The 24112-nt window shown below is 38.4% G+C and overlaps 1 protein-coding gene across 3 annotated transcripts in view; it reads right to left on the minus strand.

Moving 5' to 3' along the window:
- Window positions 1-4704: 4704 nt before the first annotated feature.
- ANKRD44 (ankyrin repeat domain 44) overlaps window positions 4705-24112 on the minus strand; it is a 330782-nt gene continuing 311374 nt past the window's right edge. For 2 of the 3 annotated variants that reach the window (XM_030802956.1, XM_030802955.1), the window contains exons 22-28: window positions 20089-20176; window positions 18765-18848; window positions 17277-17422; window positions 16707-16789; window positions 13390-13472; window positions 11599-11690; window positions 4705-8946 (exon numbers count right to left, since the gene is read on the minus strand). In XM_030802956.1, coding sequence (XP_030658816.1) covers window positions 8699-8946; window positions 11599-11690; window positions 13390-13472; window positions 16707-16789; window positions 17277-17422; window positions 18765-18848; window positions 20089-20176 — 824 coding nt within the window. In that variant the 3' untranslated portion in view covers window positions 4705-8698. The remainder of the gene's footprint in view (window positions 8947-11598; window positions 11691-13389; window positions 13473-16706; window positions 16790-17276; window positions 17423-18764; window positions 18849-20088; window positions 20177-24112) is intronic. The other variant, XM_003253880.4, reaches the window with a different exon arrangement.

Raw genomic sequence — 24112 nt, forward strand, 5'->3', positions numbered from 1 at the left:
GACCCTTTATTTCCCAGGTTTCAGGGACATCTTGGTCTCTTGGTTTTCCTCCTGCCTCTGACCATTATGTCTTGTCTTCTCTGCTAGATCCTCCTCCTCCCCCTCCTAACCTCTAAATGTTGGAGTGTCCACAGTTCAGGGCTCTTCTCTCTATCATTTATTCCTGAGGGAATCTCCTCTCATTTGTCAATACTAAAAAAAAAGAAAAAAAATATGTAGAGACAAATCTCTAAGCAAGAGGATTTTCAGAGTAATATACAGAAAGTAGGCTTGCAACAGGGACATGCACACAGAGACCAGGGCAGTTTCCAGTGTGTCCAAAGAACAAAGGAAAGGGCTTGAGTTTTATTGGGAAAGGAGAAAGATGATGTAAGTTGTTTTGAAAGAAAGTTAATTGGTGATAGCAGAGTGGGCGCTGGTTAGCTCTGATTGGCAGGTGGCAGCAACTACTAGGTAAAGTTAGTCTTGAAGTCATAGCAGGCTGTTTCCTTGGAGTAAACTTGCAAGACAGTTTTTGGAAGACGTTTGTGACCAGAGTGCTTTTTCCCAACAATGGCTCCTTGACTCCATTTTCACTGGGTAGGACAGGAATGACTCCAAATCAACTTTCACATATCTACAATTTCTTCCCCAAACTCTACTGTTTACTTGACTCAAGCCATCAGCAAATTCAGTCAACTCTACCTTCAAGACATATCCAAAATGTGTCACATTCTCTTCATTTCCCTTGTTGCCGGACAATCCAAGCCACTATGTTTACTTGTCTAGGCTATTGCAGTGGCCACCCAACTGGTCACTAGGGTTTCTCTCTCTTGTCTCTCAACAGCAGCCAGAATGATCTTTTAAAAATGAAATCACTGGATAAAGAAAATGTGGCACATATACACCATGGAATACTATGCAGCCATAAAAAAGAATGAGTTCATGTCCTTTACAGGGACATGGATGCAGCTAGAAGCCATCATTCTCAGCAAACTAACACAGGAACAGAAAACCAAACACCACATGTTCTCACTCATAAGTGGGAGTTGAACAGTGGGAACACATGGACACAGGGAGGGGAATATCACACACCAGGGCCTGTTGGTGGGTTGGGGCAAGGGGAGGGAGAGTATTAGGACAAATACTTAATGCATGTGGGGCTTAAAACCTAGACGACGGGTTGATAGGTGCAGCAAACCACCATGGCACATGTATACCTATGTAAGAAATCTGTATGTTCTGCGCATGTATTCCAGAACTTAAAGTAAAATAAAAATAAAAAATAAAAAAAAAGATGACAGAAAAAAAAAATCAGACCACAGCCATTTTTCTGCTTACATTTCTCCAGTGGCTTTTGTCAGATTCAGAAAAATATAGAAACTCCTCCCAGCTCACAACATTTTATGTCTGGGCTCAGATCGCTGTTAATCTTCTGCCACCCTCCCTTTCCCTTGAGTCTCCAGCCACATTGGCCCCATTTCTGTTCCTAGAACATAACAAACTCATTCCTGCCTTTGGGTATTGGCACTAGCCGTTCCCTCTCCCTAGAATGTTCTCTCCTCTGATCTTTGCATAGCTGGTAATTTCTTGTGGTTAGGATCTGAGTTTAAATGTTAGTAATTCTTAGGAACCCCAACTATAAGAAATGTAAATAAAGTTCATGAATTTGCTGGGTACTTTCAACTCAATGTAAACACAGGTAAGCTTTTTGTGCTCTAAAAGTACTGCTTCAGTATTTTTACTTTTGAAAATTATAAAATTCTTCCAGGATGTAAATACACAGTACTTCATTAAATTGACATTTAAAAGTAGAAAATAATATCCTAGAAACTGTGTCCACCAGTGCCCAGAGAACCCTGTGAGGCTGAAGTACTGTGTTGCCAGAGCTTGCCATGTGACGGTGGGCCAAGTGCCCCATCTTTGTGAGCAGGAGTTCCCCCCACCGGGAAAGTAGATACAATCACCTCTTGCTTCAGACAAGAAATATACATGTGTATGTCCACATCGTGATTTGATAACAAAGGAATTAAAGATGTCTTGATCTGTGAAAATCTTCTCCCCTGGAAAAATACATAACCAGGGCACATGTGCTCAGCATTGCCTTCCAAAGTTCTTTCTCAACCTTGTAAGTTCTCGTTCTGAGGGCATATAAAGCATGTTTGTGCAATCCTTTGTGAAAAGAGATGAGGCAATATGCCTAGTGTCACAAGCAATACATTGATGAAGAAATGATTCAGAAACAAGAGGAAGGCAAATAGGTGAGCAGTGGGGTAGAGGAGCATTGACGTTCTAAGTGGCGCAGTTATTCCCTGGGTTGAGTGGCACATTTGGTCTCCCTGGCGCTTGGAACTATAAATACTCTAGTAGCAGCCCTGCCCACCCCCCAGCCATTGTGCCAACCACAAATGCCCACACATTTCCAATCACTCCCTAGAGTGCCTGAGAATTAATGAATGGCACAGCCATTATCTTGGTGCTTTATATTTTACAGCAAATGTACCTTCAGGATGAAATTTGCTAAAGAGACAATTCATATAGTACTTTTACCCACAATGTTTTTATGTTAACAGCCTTTTAGCTTAATGCTTTTGTGCTTTGCAAACTAATCCTGGAACACATTAAGTGTGTTAAGTGAGGGATAGATATACAGAGATCTAAACCTACCAAATGGAATTAGCGAGAAGGAACCTTTGACAAGCAGTTTGAAGACAAAGTGCCACATCAATGTTCAAAAATATAATTACCGCAGTGGAGGCCATTATCACCTTTCTCTGCTTATGAGAACACAGTTAAAATTAGGGATCTCTACATTTTCCTTGAAAGGGTGAGTTCAGTCAGTCAGGCAAGCAATTTCCTTAGAAGCTGTATTAGTATGATGTTACAGCCTCAAAGGACACCGTGATAGACCAGGGTGGCGAGTAGCTTCCAAAAATGGCTCCTAGTGACTGCTGTTCCTGCTGTTCACACCCTTGGGGAATCCCTTGCCCTTGAGTATAGATTGGACTTAGTAACTTGCTTCTCATAAATAGAATATGAGAAAAATGATGAAATATCACTTCTGAAATTCAGTTGCAAAAATCTGTGACTCTGTCTTGCTCTTTGTCTCCCTGGCTTTTCTCAGCCTGCTCACCTGCAAGGCAAGCTGCCATGTTGTGAGCTTCCCTATGGGAAGGCCCATCTGGCAAGGAATGGACGGCAGCCAACAGCTATCAAGGAACTGAGGCCCTCAGTGTAACAACCCATGAGAAGAATCCTGCCAACAACCATATGAGTGAACTTAGAAATGGATCGTTCCCAGGCCAACACCATGATTACAGGCTGTGAGAGACCCTGGAACAGAAGACCCAGCTAAACTAGGGCTGACTCATGGAAACTGTGGGTTAGGAAACATCTGTTGTTTTAAACCACTAAGTTTTGGGGTAATTTGTTACACAGCAATAGATAACTAATACACCCCGTCTACTCTAAACAACAGGAAGCACTCACTTGTGGTGTGACTCCTGCTTTACAGTCTTTAAGACTGAAAAGCACCCGGATTTGTATATTTGAATAAGGAGGGAGGCAGGGCTGAGTACAAAACCTCCCTTAACATTTCTGGCAGAAAAAAACAAAACATTATATGGCAAGATGGCATCTAGAGGCAGATGTTGTATCATCAGATCACCATCTTCAAAAATTCAAGTTGTATAACTTCTCTAGGATTCAGTTTCTTCCTGAAAGAGCTGGTGATGTGACTGGGCTGGACTGTAATAACTGCTAACATTCTGTAATACTTGATTTGGGGAACTCAGGCAGGCACCACCCCCAAGTCTCTTTGTCAATAGCTGGAAACTCCATCATTAGGAATTCGTTCCCTAGTGCTTCCAGAGACTGTCCCTGAAGTTACTACTCAAGATGAAAAATTTTGGATGGTGACATAGATGGGGAAGGAAATTCTATGGATACCTTTAAGGATAGTGCAGAGATGGAAGTTCTTGTGTTGCTATAAAGTCCCTGAAGGGTAATGGTGACAATACCAAAGATAGGCATGGTTGATTTCACAATTTTGAGGACCTAATAAGCTTCCTCCTTTTTGATATACGTGAACTATATAACTGATCACATTTCTCCTCTTACCTTGGCTGCAAGGAAGCTGAGAGCAAACACAAGTTCAGTCATAGATAGTTTTAAATTTTATGGTTCCTGTATCTGTTTGTATTCTTTTTCTCTGTTCTCATTTTTCTATTTCTAGTTTATCAGGTCTTTTGTCATAACCCAGCTCAAATCCTTTATGGGCCAGCCTGGGCAATATAGTGAGACCCCATCTCTATAAAAAAAACAAAATTAGCTAGGCATGATGGTGCACACCTGTAGTCCCAGCTACTTGGGAGGCTGAGGTAGGAAGATTACTTCAGCCCAGGAGGTCAAGGCTGCAGTGAGCCGAGATCTCACCACTGCCCATCAGCCTGGACAACAGAGCAGAAAAAAAACAAAACAAAACAAAACAAAACCCTTTATGGAAAAAAGTTGGAAGCATAAATACATATAATAAACACAAGCATATACGTTTGAATTTTTTCTCTAATTGTGATAATATAAACATAAATCGTGAATCTGGAGATACACTTTTATCTTGATTATTTTCTAAATTTAAAGTTAATTTGGCTTGAGGGGGTGCAAAGATTTAAATTAGCATAATTTAGAAAAAGCATAAATTGGAAAAATTAAACAAAACACAAATTGCAACAATATTTGTACCGTTTTTATTTGTAAAAATAACCATCTGAATGCATTTCCATAGTATATTACAGTTAAGTACTTCATTACGTTATTAGAGCATTCAGTAGTTGCAAAAGTATTAAACTGTGCTTGAGAAGATTCAGATTGTTTCAAAGTCATTCACTGAACTAAAAGTCATTTTCCCCATTTTTACAGTCATGACATTTACCAGAGTCATTCAACTCCAATTTACATAAGAAAACATTATAGACAAAATCCCACTGAAATCATCAAACAATATTTTATGCTGTTACAAATATATGCAAAATATAACACTGGCACCAGATTTGTATCATCGTGCTTTACAAAGATATATTGCACATGCTAGAGCATAAAATATGTAGACAAAACTACCAAATAAAAGATATTTGCATTGAATTTTTAGATCACATAAGAAACGCATAGAATTACATTTTATACAAACACTCAGATTGTCACTATCTTAAAACGCTTTTCCCCTATAATACTGACCTATGGTTTATAGTTTCGTAAGACGAAAGCATTTTAGCACTGCAAAATCAAACAATTCGTATAGAAAACTTTAGCATTTTCATATTCATTTCAATGCAAGTACAAGGGGAAATAGGAAAAAAGACACTTTATACATTCAAAGAAAGGTTGAAATGAAAACTCACTGGTATCATATTGCTCTGATAACACTCAAATGAAAAAATACAAAACATTCCACAGAACATTTTCAGAATATACAAATATAAAAAGGCACTCTAACTTCATATTACAAGACAATAAAAGGGATGAGTTCTTCAACCAACACAACATATAAGCACATCAAGTTGCTCAACAGTACAAAGAATAACTAGTGCAGCAAATCCATTTGATGTTCTTGTTCTAATTTAATAACAAAATGATAAACCAAGCAGTGTTTACTGCCTAAAGTACCAAAACATACTATGGTGCCCTTTTAGTAGCGATAAATAGAAATACCCTGAGCTATTTACTGTAGAATCATAGCAGATTTTAGGCAATTTGGAGATAGTAATGTATTTACCAAAGACAGGCAGACACTGGCAAACAAGTAAGTGCAATGAAACATGATCCTTGTGGTTGTGGTTAAAATACAGTGTAAAAATAACACAAATAAAAGCACTAAGCAACTAAGACTCAGTTAAAAACACATTTCTTTTTTCTTAGAAAGCTATGGTGCAAACATAATTTTATTTCTAAGAGATGTAATTAAAATACAGAAATGATAGTTTTTAAAGTCATTTCTTTAAAAAAATTTAGCCTTGGGGTATGGGAGAAAGAAAGAGAGGGAGAGAGAGAGAGAGATCAGTTGATGTAATGAACAGTTCATTGTGAGCATGATTTCATTTCGTTCCTTTGTCCTCCTTCTATGAGTAAGAGAGTGGGGAAAAGTCAAAACGCAGCTCCATGGAGATAACGTCTCATGGTGAGTCACTGCTTTGCTGAAATGATTCTTGTACTCTCTGCTACATGACAGGAAAAATGTTAACGCTGCTTTGCCATTAAAGCAAGCATTTCATTTCCTGCTTGAAATGCCAACTGAGCAAGATTTCCATTCACTTCTAGAAAAAGACACCGCAGCGTATTGATATTGTGCTTCTTCAACATTGAACCTCTCTTAATTTTCAGTGTTTTGGTAAAGATAAGGTCATTATTGCTCATTAGCAATTTATCTGCTTTTTAAAAATTATCTTCTCTAAACAAACGAAAAGGACAGAAGGTGGGAAGCACAACACCAAGAATTCAAAAAACAATGGTGGTGGTGTGGAAAATTTTCAGTGAAATCAATACCAGTTCAATAGATCCTTTGAACAAGTTCTCATTTGTGAAGAACCCAACAGGAGTTTTAATTAAATCCAGGATATTAAGAGTAAGATTAAAGTTTTACAGCTAGATGAAAAATATAATACAGTTATCTGTCTTTGATCCAGATATGATAGAACATTATTTTTGAAATATCTCACATACACTATAAAATAGCAATTTCCAGGGTGGAAATGGAACTCATTATAAAATGTCAGAGAGTACTGCTCTAATTCGACACATTTCTTTGCTGTCTCTTCCTCAAGTAGAAAATAGCACTTGAGCTGGTGATTTTTATTTCTCCTTTTGGCACATGTGCCCACACACTGCCATCATTTCCCATCAGGTTACTGAGACTATGTGAGCTTTTCAGTGTACTTAGGGTAATTTCTAGATATTTCTTTGGGCTGCCTTTGTGTATATGATCCACTACACATTTGAGTTTTCATCTCGCAGAAGAGCATCCAGACTGCAATGCCTTCTAAGCTCTAAGCTGGCTACAGACTGTGGCTGAGCAGTAGAAGATGCGTAGCCCTCTCTAACCAACGCGGAAGAACCTGAGGGTCATCTGGAAACCTTAGCAGTGGAAATGCTGGGTTTGGCCCTTGAGCTTTTGGCTAGCCCAGGGTCAAGTGTGTTTTTTCACTTTTTTTGTTATTCTAAATAAGATACATAGCAATTAAAATAGAGAACAAATAATGGATGTTTCCTACCATTTGTTTCATTTCAAATAAATATAAACACATTTACATCAAAAGTATATGGACATTTTCTCTAGTCTGGCAATAAAAAAAAAAGGTCAACACATCATCAGTTACAAATGTTAAGTGGTCAACTAGAAATCTGTGTCCCAAGAAATATAGAATACAACAAAGACTGGTACACAGAAAGATTATATTTAACTCCATAAAAAAGGTACTTCAGTTCTCACTTGCATTTTGAAGGAAAAAAATGTGTATCTTCCATTTTAGACTGAAGCATTTTGGTCCTCATGTGTAGCTGGCGGATGAACTACATAGACACACACACACACACATATATATATATATACATGCACACATATATGTGTGCATGTGTATGTGCATAATTTTTAAAGAGTCTCATTCTTCTTTTTGTATGGCGGTTCCAGGTGTGGAACGGGGTCCATTTGACCTAGAAGCTTTGGCAGAGGGAGCAGACACAGTATTCACTATGTTGATTTCATCATCAAGCAACTGGCAATCGGTTTTACATGCTAAATCACACATTTCTACTTTCTGCTTTCACTTTTTTTGTTCCTTTTTGCAGTCACACTTTTCACTCACTTGGCATGACCTTGACTGAGAAGCTCATTTTACTACTGATGAACAATGCTGATGATTCTGATGTTTTTTAGAAGTTAGTATTTTGATTTAAGAGTAAATTAACAAAGGGTAGTTTCATACTAATTTTGCATATTGTGTTAAAGTTTTGGTGCAATATAATTTTCACCTGAAATGTTATTAGATAAATTTGGGTTCAATCACTTAAGTGAAAATTAGTCACAGGCTTGTTATAGGGAACACTGTGTTAAACAAAAAAAGCAAGTTCAATTTTTCAATTCATCTGGCAACTTTAACAGAGATCCTCAGAAAGAAGTTCTGGATATTTAAATGTTTACTATAGAGAGGATATAAATAGTTGGACTCTCTAAAAAGATTATTACAGGCATTATTTCTGAAGATGAACACCTTTACCTTTGGCTTCTAGTGAGGAAGTAAACATCAAAGTAAGAAGAAGTTTGAGGCATTTCCTATCTGCCTCTTCCCTTCCCTCCCAGGGGACATGAATGTCACACTGATATACTTCTGAGAACTCACTGCTAAATACATGAAAAGAAAAATTATTCATAGCGAACAGCTGCCTCTCTGTTGCACTATCCCCAAAGAACAGGAATTAAATACATCTTTTATTCTTTACTTAAAATGAGAGGTAGACTTTCACAGAAGTATCTCAGATTTAAAGAAAATGTGAAACAAACAAAACTGTTCCACCCAACAGCCTCACTGCCCTCCCTCGATTAATTCCTTCTCTACTAGCTTCTGGAAGCCCAGGCCCCAAATAATACTTGAATGCAACATAAACCTGGAATTCAAGCTTCTTTCCTTTCCTCCAACACAGGTGATCAAAGAAAAGCTTCTACAGTCCAAAGTCAAAACGTTTCCGAATCAGAATCATTTTCATTGTACCCATCCTCCGAGCCTACGTTGTTACTGCACAGGCTAACCATGCTACCCAGATTGGAGAGGGTCGTCCTGCTCAAATTGTCTTTTTTTAAACAAATGAAGTTGACAGCCGTCATTGTACTGGAAGGAGAAAAAGGCATCATGGTAGCCAAAATGAGGGCCAGGCAGTCAGCCACGTCTTTGTTAGGAGCGCAAGCCAGGGCCGGGGTATGACCTGGGCGTAAATGCAGACAAGGCAGTGGTTAGTCCTGGGGAGTCTAGAGGAGGCACGAGCATTCCACAGTACATCTCGGATGATCTCACAGGCGGAGATGTATGTTGAGTTAGAAATCATGCCAGGTAAAACGAGGAGTTACTTCTCACAAGTCATGCTAGGGGTGAGGCTAGAGGGGGAGGGAGGCGGAGACATTTTATGGAGGGCTTTTTATTTTTGTTTTCAGCTCATATGACTATGACAAGCACGATATTATCCAAAGTTAGGCAGGATTCCAGCCTTCATTTAGTGAACACAAACACGAGGGGGTGGTGTGGGACACAATTCCACAATAAACAGCAACAGGACAATCAGGAAGATGTTTCCGCCTGAGAGCACACACACACCATGAGCCTCAGGCCTGGGCCTGAGAAGGACTCTCATTCTGAGAACAATGACTTTCCATTGTTAGGTAATTGTGTGTCCAATTAGAAAAGATATTGAAAATTAGATGACTGCAAAAGTGAGTAACGAAGTTTTGTCACTTTATATATGCTTCATAGAAAGTAGACACCAATAACTGGTTTTAGAAAAATGGAATCATTTCAGTAAATCAGAGATAGGAAAGCACTGGTTGTTTGTGATTAAAAATGTACAATCATTTAGGAGAAATTTAACAATTTTTTTTTTTTGACAGGGTTTCACTCTGTCGCCCAGGCTGGATTGCAGTGGCACGGGCCTTGATCTCACTACAGCCTTGTCTTCTGGGCTCAAGCAATCCTCCCATCTCAGCCTCCCGAGTAGCTGGGACTGTAGGTATGTGCCCCTACTACCGGCTGATTTTTTCTTTTTTCTTTTCTTTTTTTTTTGAGTCAAGGTCTTGCTATGTTTCCCAGTCTGTTCTCAAACTCCTGGGCTTAAGCGATCCTCCCACCTTGGCTTCCCAAAGTCCTGGGATTATAGGCGTAAGCCATCACACCTGGCCTAACAGAATATTTAAAAATGGCCACTCACCAACCAAAGTCTCAAATCTAAAATGTAATGGATGTGAGAAAATTACTATGCTTGTCATAATTAGAACCATGTTATTCTCATTTAGACTCAATGGATCCAATCCAGAGAAGAAAACTGTCTTAATTCATAATACAGTTTCCTTGGGGAGGTAGATTAAGTCTTTGACTTGATTATTTCCTTATCCAGCCTTTATTCTACTGGCCTGAAAAGGGTTAGCTGCCTTCTCAGCTGGCCAAAGTTTCCACTACACAGTGAGTAGGGCACTTGCTCAGTAATTCAGAGGAATGGCTCAATGAAACTTAACGTTTTGTTTTGTTTATCGTCACTCGACCTGCTCTCCCCACCCTGCCCTTTAGGACATCATTCCTTTTTCTGGTATGAAAACAAATCAGAATGAACAGGCAGTTTAACATTCCATTTCACGAAAGTCAGTGACGAGTAAAGGAATTATGGTTGTACTGCTATATAAAATTGCCCCAAACGTTCCCAGGCCTTTGGGATACAGGTACGCACCAACCCAGGGCTCTTGTTCCTAAGGTCACTATCAGCTGAACAAACCTTCAATGCAGCAGATTTACACCAGGAAAAGCAAAACTAATTTATTCTATTCTCTTTGACGATTTTGGAGAGAAACTGTGGGCCTCTGCAGGCCAACCCTAAGTCTACAGTAGCGTTAAGAGGGTGAGGGAAGGTGAGGCGGGAAAACCAAGGAAATGGAGTAATAGGGAACTTTCTGCACTTCCTAGATGAGTCAGGTGGGGGACAGAGCAGGATACATGCTAGGATATATGGGGCTGCAAAATCAAAACTAATAAGAGTTAGCTAATGATATCAGTATGGCTGCTTACTTCTGAGAAATAGGCATGAGCTGCTAATTCCAATACCTGTAATAAGCAGTTAATTGAGTTACATTAATACATTATAATACTTCAATTAAATGCCACATTTTAAAAATTACATAATTCATAAATATCCAGAAGTTCCTTTTTTGCTCCCCAAGGTTAATAGGCATTGTGCTTCAAATGGCAGTTTAGTACAATTCTAGTAGCCATTCCTTTCAAAATTTCTTAGGAAGCAGAGTAGAAAGCTTCTGTTAAGAATTAGTTCATTAGGAAAGGAACATTATACAGATCAGGGGAAGCTTCAAGCCTAGACATTAATTGAGAAATTTTACTCTTGTTCCTCAAATTTCCATACTGGGAATATAAGTTCTGATCTGTACTCAAAGAAAAAAAAAGTTTGATCTCAGAATGAACTTAAATACAATCAAAGATCCAGGTTTTTATTTGAGCCCTTGAGCATGCACTAATGACATGTGTAGTCCCTAACTCTTCAGCATTTGCAGTTAAAATTTTGAGTGTCAACCTGAAACTCTTTTAGTGTGTCTAAAATATTTTAACCACCGTGCTGAGGAGTTAGAGACCAGCTGCTGGCATTACATGCAAAATGGACAGCACTGGGTGGCCTACAGGTAGACTATGTGATTTACAAAAAGACAGACAGGACCAGTTATCCTTGCTTGATTTCTCACACACAGGACTTCCAAGGGGGACGGAATTCTTAAGTGCCTTTTATACTAGCTCCTATCTTTCTCATTTCCTCTGGCTTCAACTAGCTTATGGAAGGTACTTGCAGTCGCTGTTGACTTTTTCCACTTACCATTTTCATCTACAGCAAGTACACAGGCCCCTTTGGCCAGCAACTCCTCAACTACCACCTTTAAGCCATTGCGCGCAGCGACGTGGAGGGGTCTAAAAAACATAAGACCGAGCATCAGTTGTGATACATATTTGGGTGAGAATGTGGAATTTTGGTTAGCCCATGTCGCTAAAAGGAAGAAGTACTTAGACTCTACAAATAGTACATGGATGTTTTTACTTAAGAAAAAAAAAAATGCTGACCAGATCTTTTCCAGGTGCTAATGGTCCAACTGTTGTTGTATGTTTGGCCCAGATCTTGCTGCAGATATTACAAATATTCTGCATCTCAAACAATCTCAATGACAGTAAATGCGAAGACAGAGGAAGAACTCAAGCTTTGTTGTGCTTTGCAGAAGGTCTTTTACTGCTTGATTTCTAACACAGCATTTGAATCACTGCTTCACACAGTTCAACAATATGACTAGCATTAATATCACTCATATATATGTATAATTTCAAACCTCCTTGTTACTACTAAATGCACACAGATGTTTTACTGAATTTACAATACTTTAAATAACTATGACAAACTCAGTATATTGTGCTATATACTGCTTAAGAATCTTTTTTTTTTTTTTTTTTGAGACAGGGTCTCACTCTGTCACCCAGGCTGGAGTGCAGTGGCACGATCACAGCTCACTGCAGCCTTGACCTTCTGCTGGGCTCAAGTGATTCTCCTGCCTCAGTCTCCTGTGTAGCTGGGACTACAGGTGCAAACCACCGTGGCTGGCTAATTTTTTTATTTTTTGTACAGAAGGGGTTTCATCATGTTGGCCAGGCTGGTCTCAAACTCCTGGGCTCAAGTGATCTACTTGCCTCCGCCTCCCAAAGTGCCGGGATTATAGGCATGAGCATGACACCCAGCCAACAGTCTTCTTCATTTTTTTTTTTTGGGGGGGGGGACAGTCTCGCTCTTGTTGCCCAGGCTGGAGTGGTGCAGTGGCACGATCTCAGCTCACGGCAACCTCCACCTCCCAGGTTCAGGTGATTCTCCTGCCTCAGCCTCCCAAGTAGCTGAGGTTACAGGCACCCACCATCATGCCCAGCTAATTGTGTTGTTGTTGTTGTATTTTTAGTAGAGACGGGGTTTCACCATGTTGGCCAGGCTGGTCATGAACTCCTGGCCTCGAGTAATCCACCTGCCTCAGCCTCCCAAAGTGCTGGGATTACAGGCATGAGCCACCACTCCCGGCTTAAGAATCTTAAATGAAAAAAATTCCTTTGCCTTTAAAACAAATGCATAAATAATTTCCTAAAGTGGAAAATGAAACAACTTTTAGATCTTTCACACCAAGGATTACACTGAATTATATTAAAATATAATCAAGACAAATAGCTTAGAAACTCTTCAAATGTATTCTGGGAACCTGATCTGTAAAACTGTCATTTTCCAGTCAGAATACATAATGCTAATATATAATACAAATAGTTTCCCCAAATATGTCAGTCCATAAAATTTTTCTAACAGCCCACTAAATTTATAATGTTACCCCAGAAATATCAGCAAAGAAAAACACAGACTTCACAAAATTAAATGAAGACATACCAAAAGAAGGATTCTAACTAAAACTGCCTAGCTTGGTCAGCACTTGTAGGTATGTGACTGTCACCTTCGTTCAGGGGAAGCCAGGACTGCATCTTTCACCACTGTGCTCCCCAGACCTAGTCTGGCACACAGCAGGCTCTTAATATTTATTGAATAAGTGACTATGACCCTGGGTTCAAGTCCAACTTTAGTAGTTACACTTACGTCTGCAGTGCATTATTTTTTGCATTAATAAGGCTCTCGTCTTGTATCTTGTCAAGTATTAACAAGGCACATTTTTCATGACCCTAATAAAGAAAAAGAATGATAAGAAATGCAAAACAGAGACACAGAAAAGTTACTGAGAAATTTCTTCATTATGATTTAAATTGAAAATGAATGTCGTCTGCCTAAGAACATTCTATAGGGCTATTTTCTGAGCAATTTTTTTTTCTTCTCAACAACAAATGGGCTCCAGACACTCTAAGAGTCCCAATAAGGTCTATTAGAACTTGGTTAACATAAGTCTGATCTAAAATATTAATACTGCTAAGATAAATTTTAAAATTAATCCCCAGAGAGGTAAAGCAGATGCTAGTTTAGCTAGGTCAGCTGGTAACTAGGGAATAGAAATAGGAATACTGTCTGAATCCTACAACATTTAGCATACATCAAAAGTCCCACCTCCTATTTCAAGATGTCAGTTACTACTTCAATTATCCATTTATCCTTGGAATTCCCATTACATCTATTATCTATATCATTCATCATCATTAATTGCCTTATATTGTGAAGAAACCCTATTTCAGGAAAACTCATTCTTTTCTTCCTCAACCAGTGGAAGATATCTCTCTGTATCTTATGAAGATGGATGGTTAATAATTTTTGAAAATCAACTGATGAGTCAGAGACCCTTTACAATTTCAAGCCTGGTACCCTTTTAAGGGGTCATGGCTTCCTAAGCCCCTGCTAATCAACATGTGGCCTGCAGACCAGTCACATTAGTATTACTGGGAGTTAGAATGGCTGAATCTCAAGCTCTGCCCCAGACCTAATATATCAGAATCTGTTTTTTCACAGAACTCCCAGGTGATTCGTTTGCATGATAAAGTTTGAAAAGCATTGCACTTATATTCACCAAAATACTATACCTTGAAATAAACTTCATAAGGCTGAACACTTTTTGTGGTTCCCATGGGCCTTCCCAGAGCATGAAGTGTGAAAATGCAAGCAATGAAAGGAATGGCTGAGACTACTAGTACCATGTAGGTAACACTGATAATATTTTAACTACACTGAAATAAATCACCGCCATGGGTGCTAACTGGCTTCATAGTATAATGCCTTATATGGGAGACCATTAAATATAATTTTAGAAATGTCCATGGAGGTTTCATTCTGAGGCACTGCTGTTGGAGGGTAAACTGTTGTGACCTTGTAAGAGGGCAAGTTGGTCTAAAAATATTTATATCTGGCCGGGTGCGGTGGCTCACGCCTGTAATCCTAGCACTTTGGGATGCCAAGGCAGGCGGATTATGAGGTCAGGAGTTCGAGACCAGCCTGGCCAGCATGGTGAAACTCCATCTCTCCTAAAAAATACAAAAATTAGCTGGGCATGGTGGCGCATGCCTGTAGTCCCAGCTACTTGGGTGGCTGAGGTAGAAGAATCACTTGAACTTGGGAGGCGGAGGTTGCAGTGGGCCAAGATTGCACTCTAGCCTGGGCAACAGTGGGCCACTGCACTGCAGCCTGGGCAACAGAGTGAGACTCCGTCTCAAAATAAAAACAAAAAAAAATTATATCCTTAGACTCAATAATTCCACACTTAGGAATTTATCTTAAAGTAATGAGTAAGGATGTTTATAAAAGATTCCTCTGCAATAAGCATTATTTATACAGGTTGAGCATCCCAAATTCGAAAATCTGAAATAAAAAATGCTACAAAATCCAAAACTTTTTGAATATTGACATAACACTCAGATTTTTGGATTTGGGATAATCAACATGTATAATACAAATATTCCAAAATCCAAAAAATCCTAAATCTGAAACACTTCTAGTCCCAGGAATTTCAGGTAAGAGATACTGAACTTGTACTAGCATATAATTGAAAAGAAGCTATTTGTCTAATAATAGGAGATGGGTTGAATAAAAGATGGCCCATTCCTAAGCTGAAATACTACATATCTTCTAAAATACCATAAAACATGATGTTTAAAAGGTATTAATATTAGACGATTCAGCAACATAACCAAGTTTTGTAAAATCATATATATGATATGAAAGATAAACTATATATATATGTAATTTTATATAATTTATCTTTTTTTTTTTTTTTGAGACGGAGTTTCACTTTTGTCACCCAGGCTGAAGTGCAATGGAGTGATCTCAGCCCACTGCAACCTCTGCCTCCCCAGTTCAAACGATTCTCCTCGCTCAGCCTCCTGAGTAGCTGGGATTACAGGCATGCGCTACCATGCCCGGGTAATTTTGTATTTTTAGTAGAGATGGGGTTTCTCCACTATGGTCAGGCTGGTCTCGAACTCCTGACCTCAGGTGATCCACCTGCCTCAGCCTCCCAAAGTGTTGGGATTATAGGTATGAACCACCGCTCCAGGCCTAAAATTTATCTTTTATGGAAGAAGGAATCTTGAGCAACATGTGAACACACCACTATTTGAAAAAAAACCCACTTTTTTTGTATTGAACTATACACCAGAAAAAAGGGGGAAGGGTAGAAATACACATAGATCTATTTATTTGCTTCACAGTAGAGTATTTTTTGGCTGTGTTACTACAATGTCTTCAAATGGAACAAAATGAAAACAAGTAAAACTGCTTATACTTTACAAGCCACCTAACTAAGGTCCTAACTTTTATGTGGTACCAAAATGTGGTACAACAACCAGAGAGACAGATACAATGGCAGCATCAAGACAGACAGACTACAGCAAGAATGCAAGTGGCAAATGCCATGAAAAGCATGTCCTCATCATTTGTGTTGATGAAGATATGCTTCCTCAAATGAATGCATTGTTGGGTCTGTCCTTTCCTTCTCACCCTTCCACTTTCAGTTGACAAGACCCTGGGAAAATGTACATCTTAATTAAGAGCCATGCTACACAGTTTTGAGGTAGAATTTCAGTGTTAGTATTATTACTGTTATTATTATAATTTTGAACTTTTTTTTTTTTTTTTTTTTTTTTGAGACGGAGTCTCACTCTGTCACCCAGGCTGGAGTGCAGTGGCATGATCTCGGCTCACTGTAAGCTCTGCCTCCCAGGTTCACGCCATTCCCCTGCCTCAGTCTCCCGGGTAGCTGGGACTACAGGTGCCCGCCACCACGCCTGGCTAATTTTTTGTATTTTTAGTAGAGACGGGGTTTCACTGTGTTAGCCAGGATGGTCTCGATCTCCTGACCTTGAGATCCGCTGGCCTTGGCCTCCCAAAGTGCTAGGATTACAGGCGAGAGCCACCGCGCCCACCCCATTACTGTTATTATTATAACATGAAGTAATAATATTTTAAATTCATTTACATACTTTACTACAAGCCAAATGTAAGGGTGTATTCAAGTCCTTATCCTTTACAGTCAGATCAGCCTGGGCACTGTTCACCAAAATATCTGTAGAAAAAGCCCAAAAGAGGGTTACTTAGACAAGATGCTAATTACATGCATTTTGAAGAAGTTACTACAAACACAATAACATATTTAAATTAGTACAGTTCACGTAATCATATTTGATGTATTTAAAGAAAAAAGGGAGTAATTTATTTTCATATCTGTGCTATCCAAATCCAAGGTTAATAGGCACAAATTTTAACTGCTTTTACAGTTCATTATTTCCAGTTAAAATGATTCTGTTGTTATACTTCGTTTCTAAATGTTGAGAATTTCATTGCAGAAGGGTTGGCTCTTTGACAAGGTCCACCAAGAATCAAAAAACAAGGAACTGAAAGACACTTGAGCAGGTAGAATCAGGTGACCTAAGTAAAACTGCTAATGGCCCTTTTCCACGTGTATATACTATGAGAACAACTGATTTCTTGATTTGACATTATTTTGGTTTTTGCATGGGCATAACGGCAAAGTCCATACAACAAGCACATACCCACAGTGCCTGCCTGCCCGTTCTCAGCAGCCATCATCAGTGCCGTTTTCCCTGAATTATCTACTGCATTCACTGGAGCATTGTGTCTCAGAAGGAGCTGCAAGCACTCCACATGATCAGCAAATGCTGCCGCGTGAAGGGGTGTCCTAAAGATTTAAAACAAGTATCACTTTAGTTTTCTTTATTCTTTTTAGTTACTGCCCAAGAAACACGTACATGGTGTTGTCTTAAGGATTTAAAATTTCTCAGTTTATAGACAGAGTGATCAGGCCCCCTCCCTCTAAAGGTCATCCAGGGTAGACACTAAAATATCACCTATGGGACTGGAACCCCCTAGATTTGGGAGGTGGGGTGTGTCTTGGCCCTGATAATGAAATTAGTGTCTTTACTGACTCTTTAATCTTAACTTCCAGTGAGTCTACTTTTATCTTTGAGATAGATACTTTAAAAATTAATGCTTAAGTCTGTAGGTAATTGGCAGATTAAATAAAAATTTTTAAAGCCTATCACATCATCTATTTTGGTTGCTTAATTTCTTTTAGAAGATAATTTGGCATTATTTATCAAAATTTAAAAATAGCAACCCTTTAACCAAGAAATCCACTTCCAAGTATTTATCTCTCATATACACTTGGTCATGTGTACAGACATTTATTTATTTATTTATTTATTTATTTATTTATTTATTTATTTTTGAGATAGAGTCTCACTCTGTTGCCCAGGCTGGAGTGCAGTGGCACAATCTTGGCTCACTGCAACCTCTGCCTCATGGGTTCAAGCAATTCTGCCTCAGCCTCCCGAGTAGCTGGGACTACAGGCACCTGCCACCACGCCCGGCTAATTTTTTATATTTTTAGTAGAGACGGGGTTTCACCACGTTAGCTAGGATGGTCTCTATCTCCTGGCCTCATGATCCTCCCGCCTCAGCCTCCCAAAATGCTGGGATTACAGGCATGAGCCACTGCACCCCGCCCAGACACATATATGAGAATGTTCACCACACCATACTTTGAAACAGCAAAATATTGGAAATGACCTAAATGTTCTTCAATAGAGGGCAGAATGAGCAAATTATTCAATGAAATAATATGTAGCTTTAAAAAGAATATGGTAAATCTGTATGTTTTGGTATGGAAGGATCTCCAAGATATACTAAAGTAGAGCATTGTTATAGAATGCTACCATGTGCAAAAAGAATATATGGATATATACATATATGTGTATATATGTTTGTAGATATGCATAAAAAATATTTAGGAGAACATAAAATTTGTAAATAACAGTGTATAGTAGCTTTCTCTGTGGAAGAGGCTAGGGATTCTAGGCTTAGAGGGAAATTTCTTTTAATTATATACCTTCTATAATATTAAAAACCATGCTTATCCATTATTCTTTCAATCAAAAACATAGATGTTTGGCTACTCTTCAACTGCAAAGCAGAGGCTAAGATTCATCAAGATAAAAGGCATGCTGTTTTAGATTACTTACCTGCCTTTGTCATCTCTACAACTGACGATACTGGAATCTATGGCCCCAAGCAGCAATGATGCACAATTCCCATGATCATTGATTCTAAAATGAAAATGGGTTTTAATGTAACAATCTCACTCTTTTAAATTATATCATCTCCTAACCCATCTTCCTATGTACTGTATATTTGACAATCTGAAGCATTTAAAAAATCAAATGTAAATATTTGTGGTATATGTTTCAATGGCATACACTTTGTAACCCCTAGCATTACTTCAGAACTTCTATATCCAGGTAGAAGTTTATTGCACTTATACAAGGCACCATGTTAGGCATTTTGGAGATATCAAAGTGGAATAGACATGCTTCCTTCAGATTTAAAATCTTTCTGACCTTTGGAAGGCTGAGGCAGGTGGATCATGAGGTCAGGAGTTCAAGACTAGCCTGGCCAATATGGTGAAACCCAGTCCCTACTAAAACTACAAAAATTAGCCAGGCGCGGTGGCGTGCACCTGTACTCCCAGCTGGTTGGGAAGCTGAGGCAGGAGAATTGCTTGAACCCGGGAGGCGGAGGTTGCAGTGAGCCGAGATTGTGCCACTGCACTCCAGCTGAGGCAACAGAGTGAGACTCCGTCTCAAAAAAACTATAAACAAAATAAAATCTTTCTGACTCTTTTTTACTTATACTTTATTGATCTACTTTATGCCTCCAATATCTTTCCAATCAAATGACTCAGTTTCATATAAAGGCCAGAGACAATGTAAAGACAAAGCATCCTCAGGTCTTGGGCCCCCAGGCTAACCATGGAAGCCCAGTTGAACACAGACTCCCAGGCTGACTATGGAAGTCTGACTTAAATTCACTGTATCCTCTGAACTATGGCTCACTATTGAGACTGGAGCAAAAATTAAATTTATCAGAAAAGGGCTTACAACATATAAAAGGTGAAGAATTTCTATATATGAAAAGTTGTCCCAGTGTGAAATGTCTTTCTAGCCATCTGTAGGCATACTGTTGTCAATGCTGATTTATTTTTAGAATTTGGCAAATGTGAATTATACCTGAAGAGTTCTTCACATGGGTAATGCACCTCTCACTCTACCCCTTCATGAGATTTCCCAAGGGTGACATCTGTGCCACTTTGGAACTGTGGCACTCCACAAAAAGCTCCGGGAAAATCATTAATATTTTGCTATCAGATCTACTTGTCTTTAGCAGGAAAAATGGAATATTTCAGTCTTATCTGTAATCTAAAAGACTTTTTTTCCCTATAAAGCAACTTTTCTATGTCTAGTTAAAATAATTAAAGCAACACCATTAACTCTCAGCATTTCTACTTACATTGCACAGTGCAGTGGAGTAAAGGGATTACCGATAAATTTGCGAAAACATTTTTGCTCCAAAAGTACCTCTATACAGTTTTCATTACCTGCAAGAAATAAAAATAATTTAGCGAGTTTCCAAGAAATAAATTTCATTCAACCCAATCTGCTTTTTCATTAAGTATTGAGTTTTTGGTTTATGAATTTTCCTGAATGGGCTGAACATTCATTCTCCATGAAATAAAATTAACAAAATGCCAAAATGTTATTAACATGTTCACAGGTGTTCTGAGACTTAATGAACAAATAAAACAATGAAGGCCATATGGTCTGCTGAAGAGAGATAGAGAAGATGACTCATTTGCAAGCAGAATATATCTGTTTTACTCCCAGCTCTTGAAAGATAGATGCCTGATACAGGCATGCTTCAATTTGTCCACATTCATAAGAGGAAATGCACACTTACAATTATGCATTCTAGTGGAGAGGCAAAACTGTGATTAGTAGAAAACAGTATTTGAGATAATGCATGTGAACAGGTTTTGACTATAAAATACTATATGTGTTTTAATTGGCCCCAAGAACAGTTCTTGGCACATCATGGGCATTCAGTAAGCACTATTCAAATAAGTAGATGAATGAATATGTGAAATTATTTTCAACAAAATGGTAGGTAGTTTCCAAATCAACTGAATTCGAGTTAAGTAAGGTCCTAGCTGTCAGCTTACTTGTTATGTGATCTGAGGCAATTTACTTGGGATCTCTGAGCCTCAGTTTCTCACATATTCAAAATTGGACTAGGAATACCTGCCCTACCTATGTCACAGGATGGTGAGAACTTTACTCAGTGAAGGGCCTCAGTGTGGTTTGTGACATTCTGTACAATTGTAAGACAGATCTTGCTGCCTGGCATTGTCTCCCAGGAAGAAGGGTGATGGTTCCCCAGCCTGACTAAGCATTTGCTCATTACAGACCTGGTTAAAACAAAAAACAAAAAACAACAACAAAGTCTCTGTGGTTCTCAATTATAATGTGGGAAGGCATTGCCATTTTGCTTTGGAACACAGATTGTCCTGAAACCTCTTCTTGGTTGAACTCAGTGCTAAGTTAGTGAAAGTTCCCTCATGATCTACCTCAGAATGAGGTAGATGGGACAATTTGAAATATTAAAATACAAATCAAACTTTTCTTGTATCTAAAAAGAGAATAGGCAATACTGTTTTTAGACAGATTAAAAAGTATATGAAGTATTAAATATAAAAAACTGGCAGTGGCCGGACACGGTGGCTCACGCCTGTAATCCCAGCACTTTGGGAGGTTGAGGCAGGTGGATTACTTGAGGTCAGGAGTTCAAGACCAGCCTGGCCAACGTGGCAAAACCCCATCTCTCCTAAAAATACAAAAAAAAAAAGACGTGTGGTGGTGCCTGTCTGTAGTTCCAGCTACTTGGGAGGCTGAGGCAGGAGAATCGCTTGAGCCCAGGAGGCAAAGGTTGTGGTGAGCCGAAATCATGCCACCAGCCTGGGTGACAGAGTAAGACTCCATACACCCCCCGAAAAAAAAAAAAGCCAGCAGCTCCAGGCAAGTTGTATAATTTAGCCTTCCAACTAACTACATGGAACCCTCATTCAAATAATCCCAGACACCTCAACTCTTCCAAAGGATCTAGCTTAGGGTAGCATCCACACATAGCATTCCTTAAGTGGGGACTATATGAATACCAATTTAAGAGTCTGTACAGGTAAGACTGGAGATGACTGAGCTCCTTTCAATATTTCAAAGTGCCTAGTAAAAAGGAGTCTGGGAAGATGGGGGCTTGAAACTCAGTCCTGGACAAAGGCTGCACTGAAAGGGTGAATGGCTTAGGAGACGACTGCTCCTCCTCCAATGCCTGTACCTGGAGAGGCCTAGGAACACAGACACCTCTCACCCTGAACCCTGAGGAGAGGATCTGGTCTGTGTCAGGTTTGTGGCCCGCCATTATAATCAGCACTCTCACTGCATCTTTCTCCTCTTGTAGGTTCTCCGGTGCCAGAGAGCTCCCACAGCTTGACCCAGATGGGGGTCACCCATTAGTAGGTTAAAAAAAAAATCACAATCCTCCAGTGGCAGGAAGGGAACAAAACCAAGTTGAGGAAATAGAAAATTTGGCTCTTACTGAGGCAGAATGAATGAAAAAAAGAGGACTGTAATGAAAACACAGTAAGAGGTCTTAAATTGATGTAATTAGAACGCACACACACACACACACAAAAACGCCTTTTGTGGAACTATTAATAGCTTCTAAATTAAAATTTTAATTGACTAATTGAAAATGTAAAAAGAAAATTATAAAAACAAAGTAAAAAATACATAGGAAAATATCCATATAATCTAAGGGGTAGGAGACCTTTTGAAGAAAGACTGGAAACCTGGAAACCATAAAAAATCTGATAGATTCAAGTACATAAAAGCTCAAAATCTCTACGTGGAAAAAAACATCCTAAACAAGGAACAAAAATATTCATATTTCTAAGACATTCATATCATTAAACATTCATTCATATCACATTCTTATCACTAAGACAAGGTGCTCCCACAAGCATACGAGAAAAGATAAATAGCTCAATAGGAAAAAAGTGAACAGTGGATGGAAAAAGTAATTTCCAGAAGAAGAAATACAAATAGCCAATGTACTATTAGATAGGGAAATGCAAATTGAAACAAGAAGATACCTTTTGCCCTTCAAATTGACAAAAACTTAAAAAGGTGTTATTCTGGGTTGGCAAGCATGAGGAAAAACACTAACTTTCATACAAATGTTTGGTGAGATAATAAATTTTGATATCCTTTTTGCAAAATAATATGGTATAATTAATTAAAATTAAAAAATATACAAACCCCCTTACTCAATAATTTTATTTCTGGAAACTTATCTGACAGAATTTATGGTACCATAATATGGACATACACATTGCTGCATTGTTTGTAATAGGAAAAAAAAAAACAATCTGAATGTCAATCCACAGAAACCTGGTTGAATAAATAATAAGTTCTGGTATACATATTGCTATGAAATAATATACAACTATTATAAGATCAATCCATATTGATACATACTGACTTGTAAGAATATCTGCAATACAATTTTAACACCAACAAAAAAATTATAGAATGGCTATTTGTTCTATAATTCCAGTTTCAAAAAATATACTCATTAATATATAATTATTTATATTCTCAAAGGAAAAATTATGAAAGATGCATACAAAATTACATTAGAAAGTAGGTTTAGAAATGGAAACAATTTTACTTCAGATATTTCTGTACTTTGGAATTGGTATAATTAGCACACATTTTTAAATTAAGTGAAATACAAATTTTAAAATCTCCCAAATAATAAGTACAACAAAATAAATAAGGAATATGAAACATAACAAACAAACACCAAAAGATGAACCATGCATCTACTAGTAATCAATTGTGACAGGTTATTAAATTATATATATATATATTTGGTTTTAGTTTTATTATTTTAATCCCTTGTGGGATCCTGATTATATTATATAGATCAGAAACCCTGAATAAAACTGGCCATTTAAGCTTATCAGTTCTGATTACAGTTAAGTGTTAATGATTAACTAAAAGGGAAAAGTGAACTTTTACTCAGTTAAGGCATCACAGCAGCTGTGGAGGGATGAGAACTATTAAAAAAACAAACAATTGACCCAGCCATCCCATTACTGGGTATATACCCAAAGGACTATAAATCATGTTGCTATAAAGACACATGCACACGTATGTTTGTTGCGGCACTATTCACAATAGCAAAGACTTGGAACCAACCCAAATGTCCAACAACGATAGACTGGATTAAGAAAATGTGGCACATATACACCATGGAATACTATGCAGCCATAAAAAATGATGAGTTCATGTCCTTTGTAGGGACATGGATGAAACTGGAAAACATCATTCTCAGTAAACTATCGCAAGGACAAAAAATCAAACACCGCATGTTCTCACTCATAGGTGGGAATTGAACAATGAGAACTCATGGACAC

This window comes from Nomascus leucogenys, chromosome 22a (genome assembly GCF_006542625.1).
Source record: "Nomascus leucogenys isolate Asia chromosome 22a, Asia_NLE_v1, whole genome shotgun sequence".
NCBI lineage: Eukaryota > Metazoa > Chordata > Mammalia > Primates > Hylobatidae > Nomascus > Nomascus leucogenys.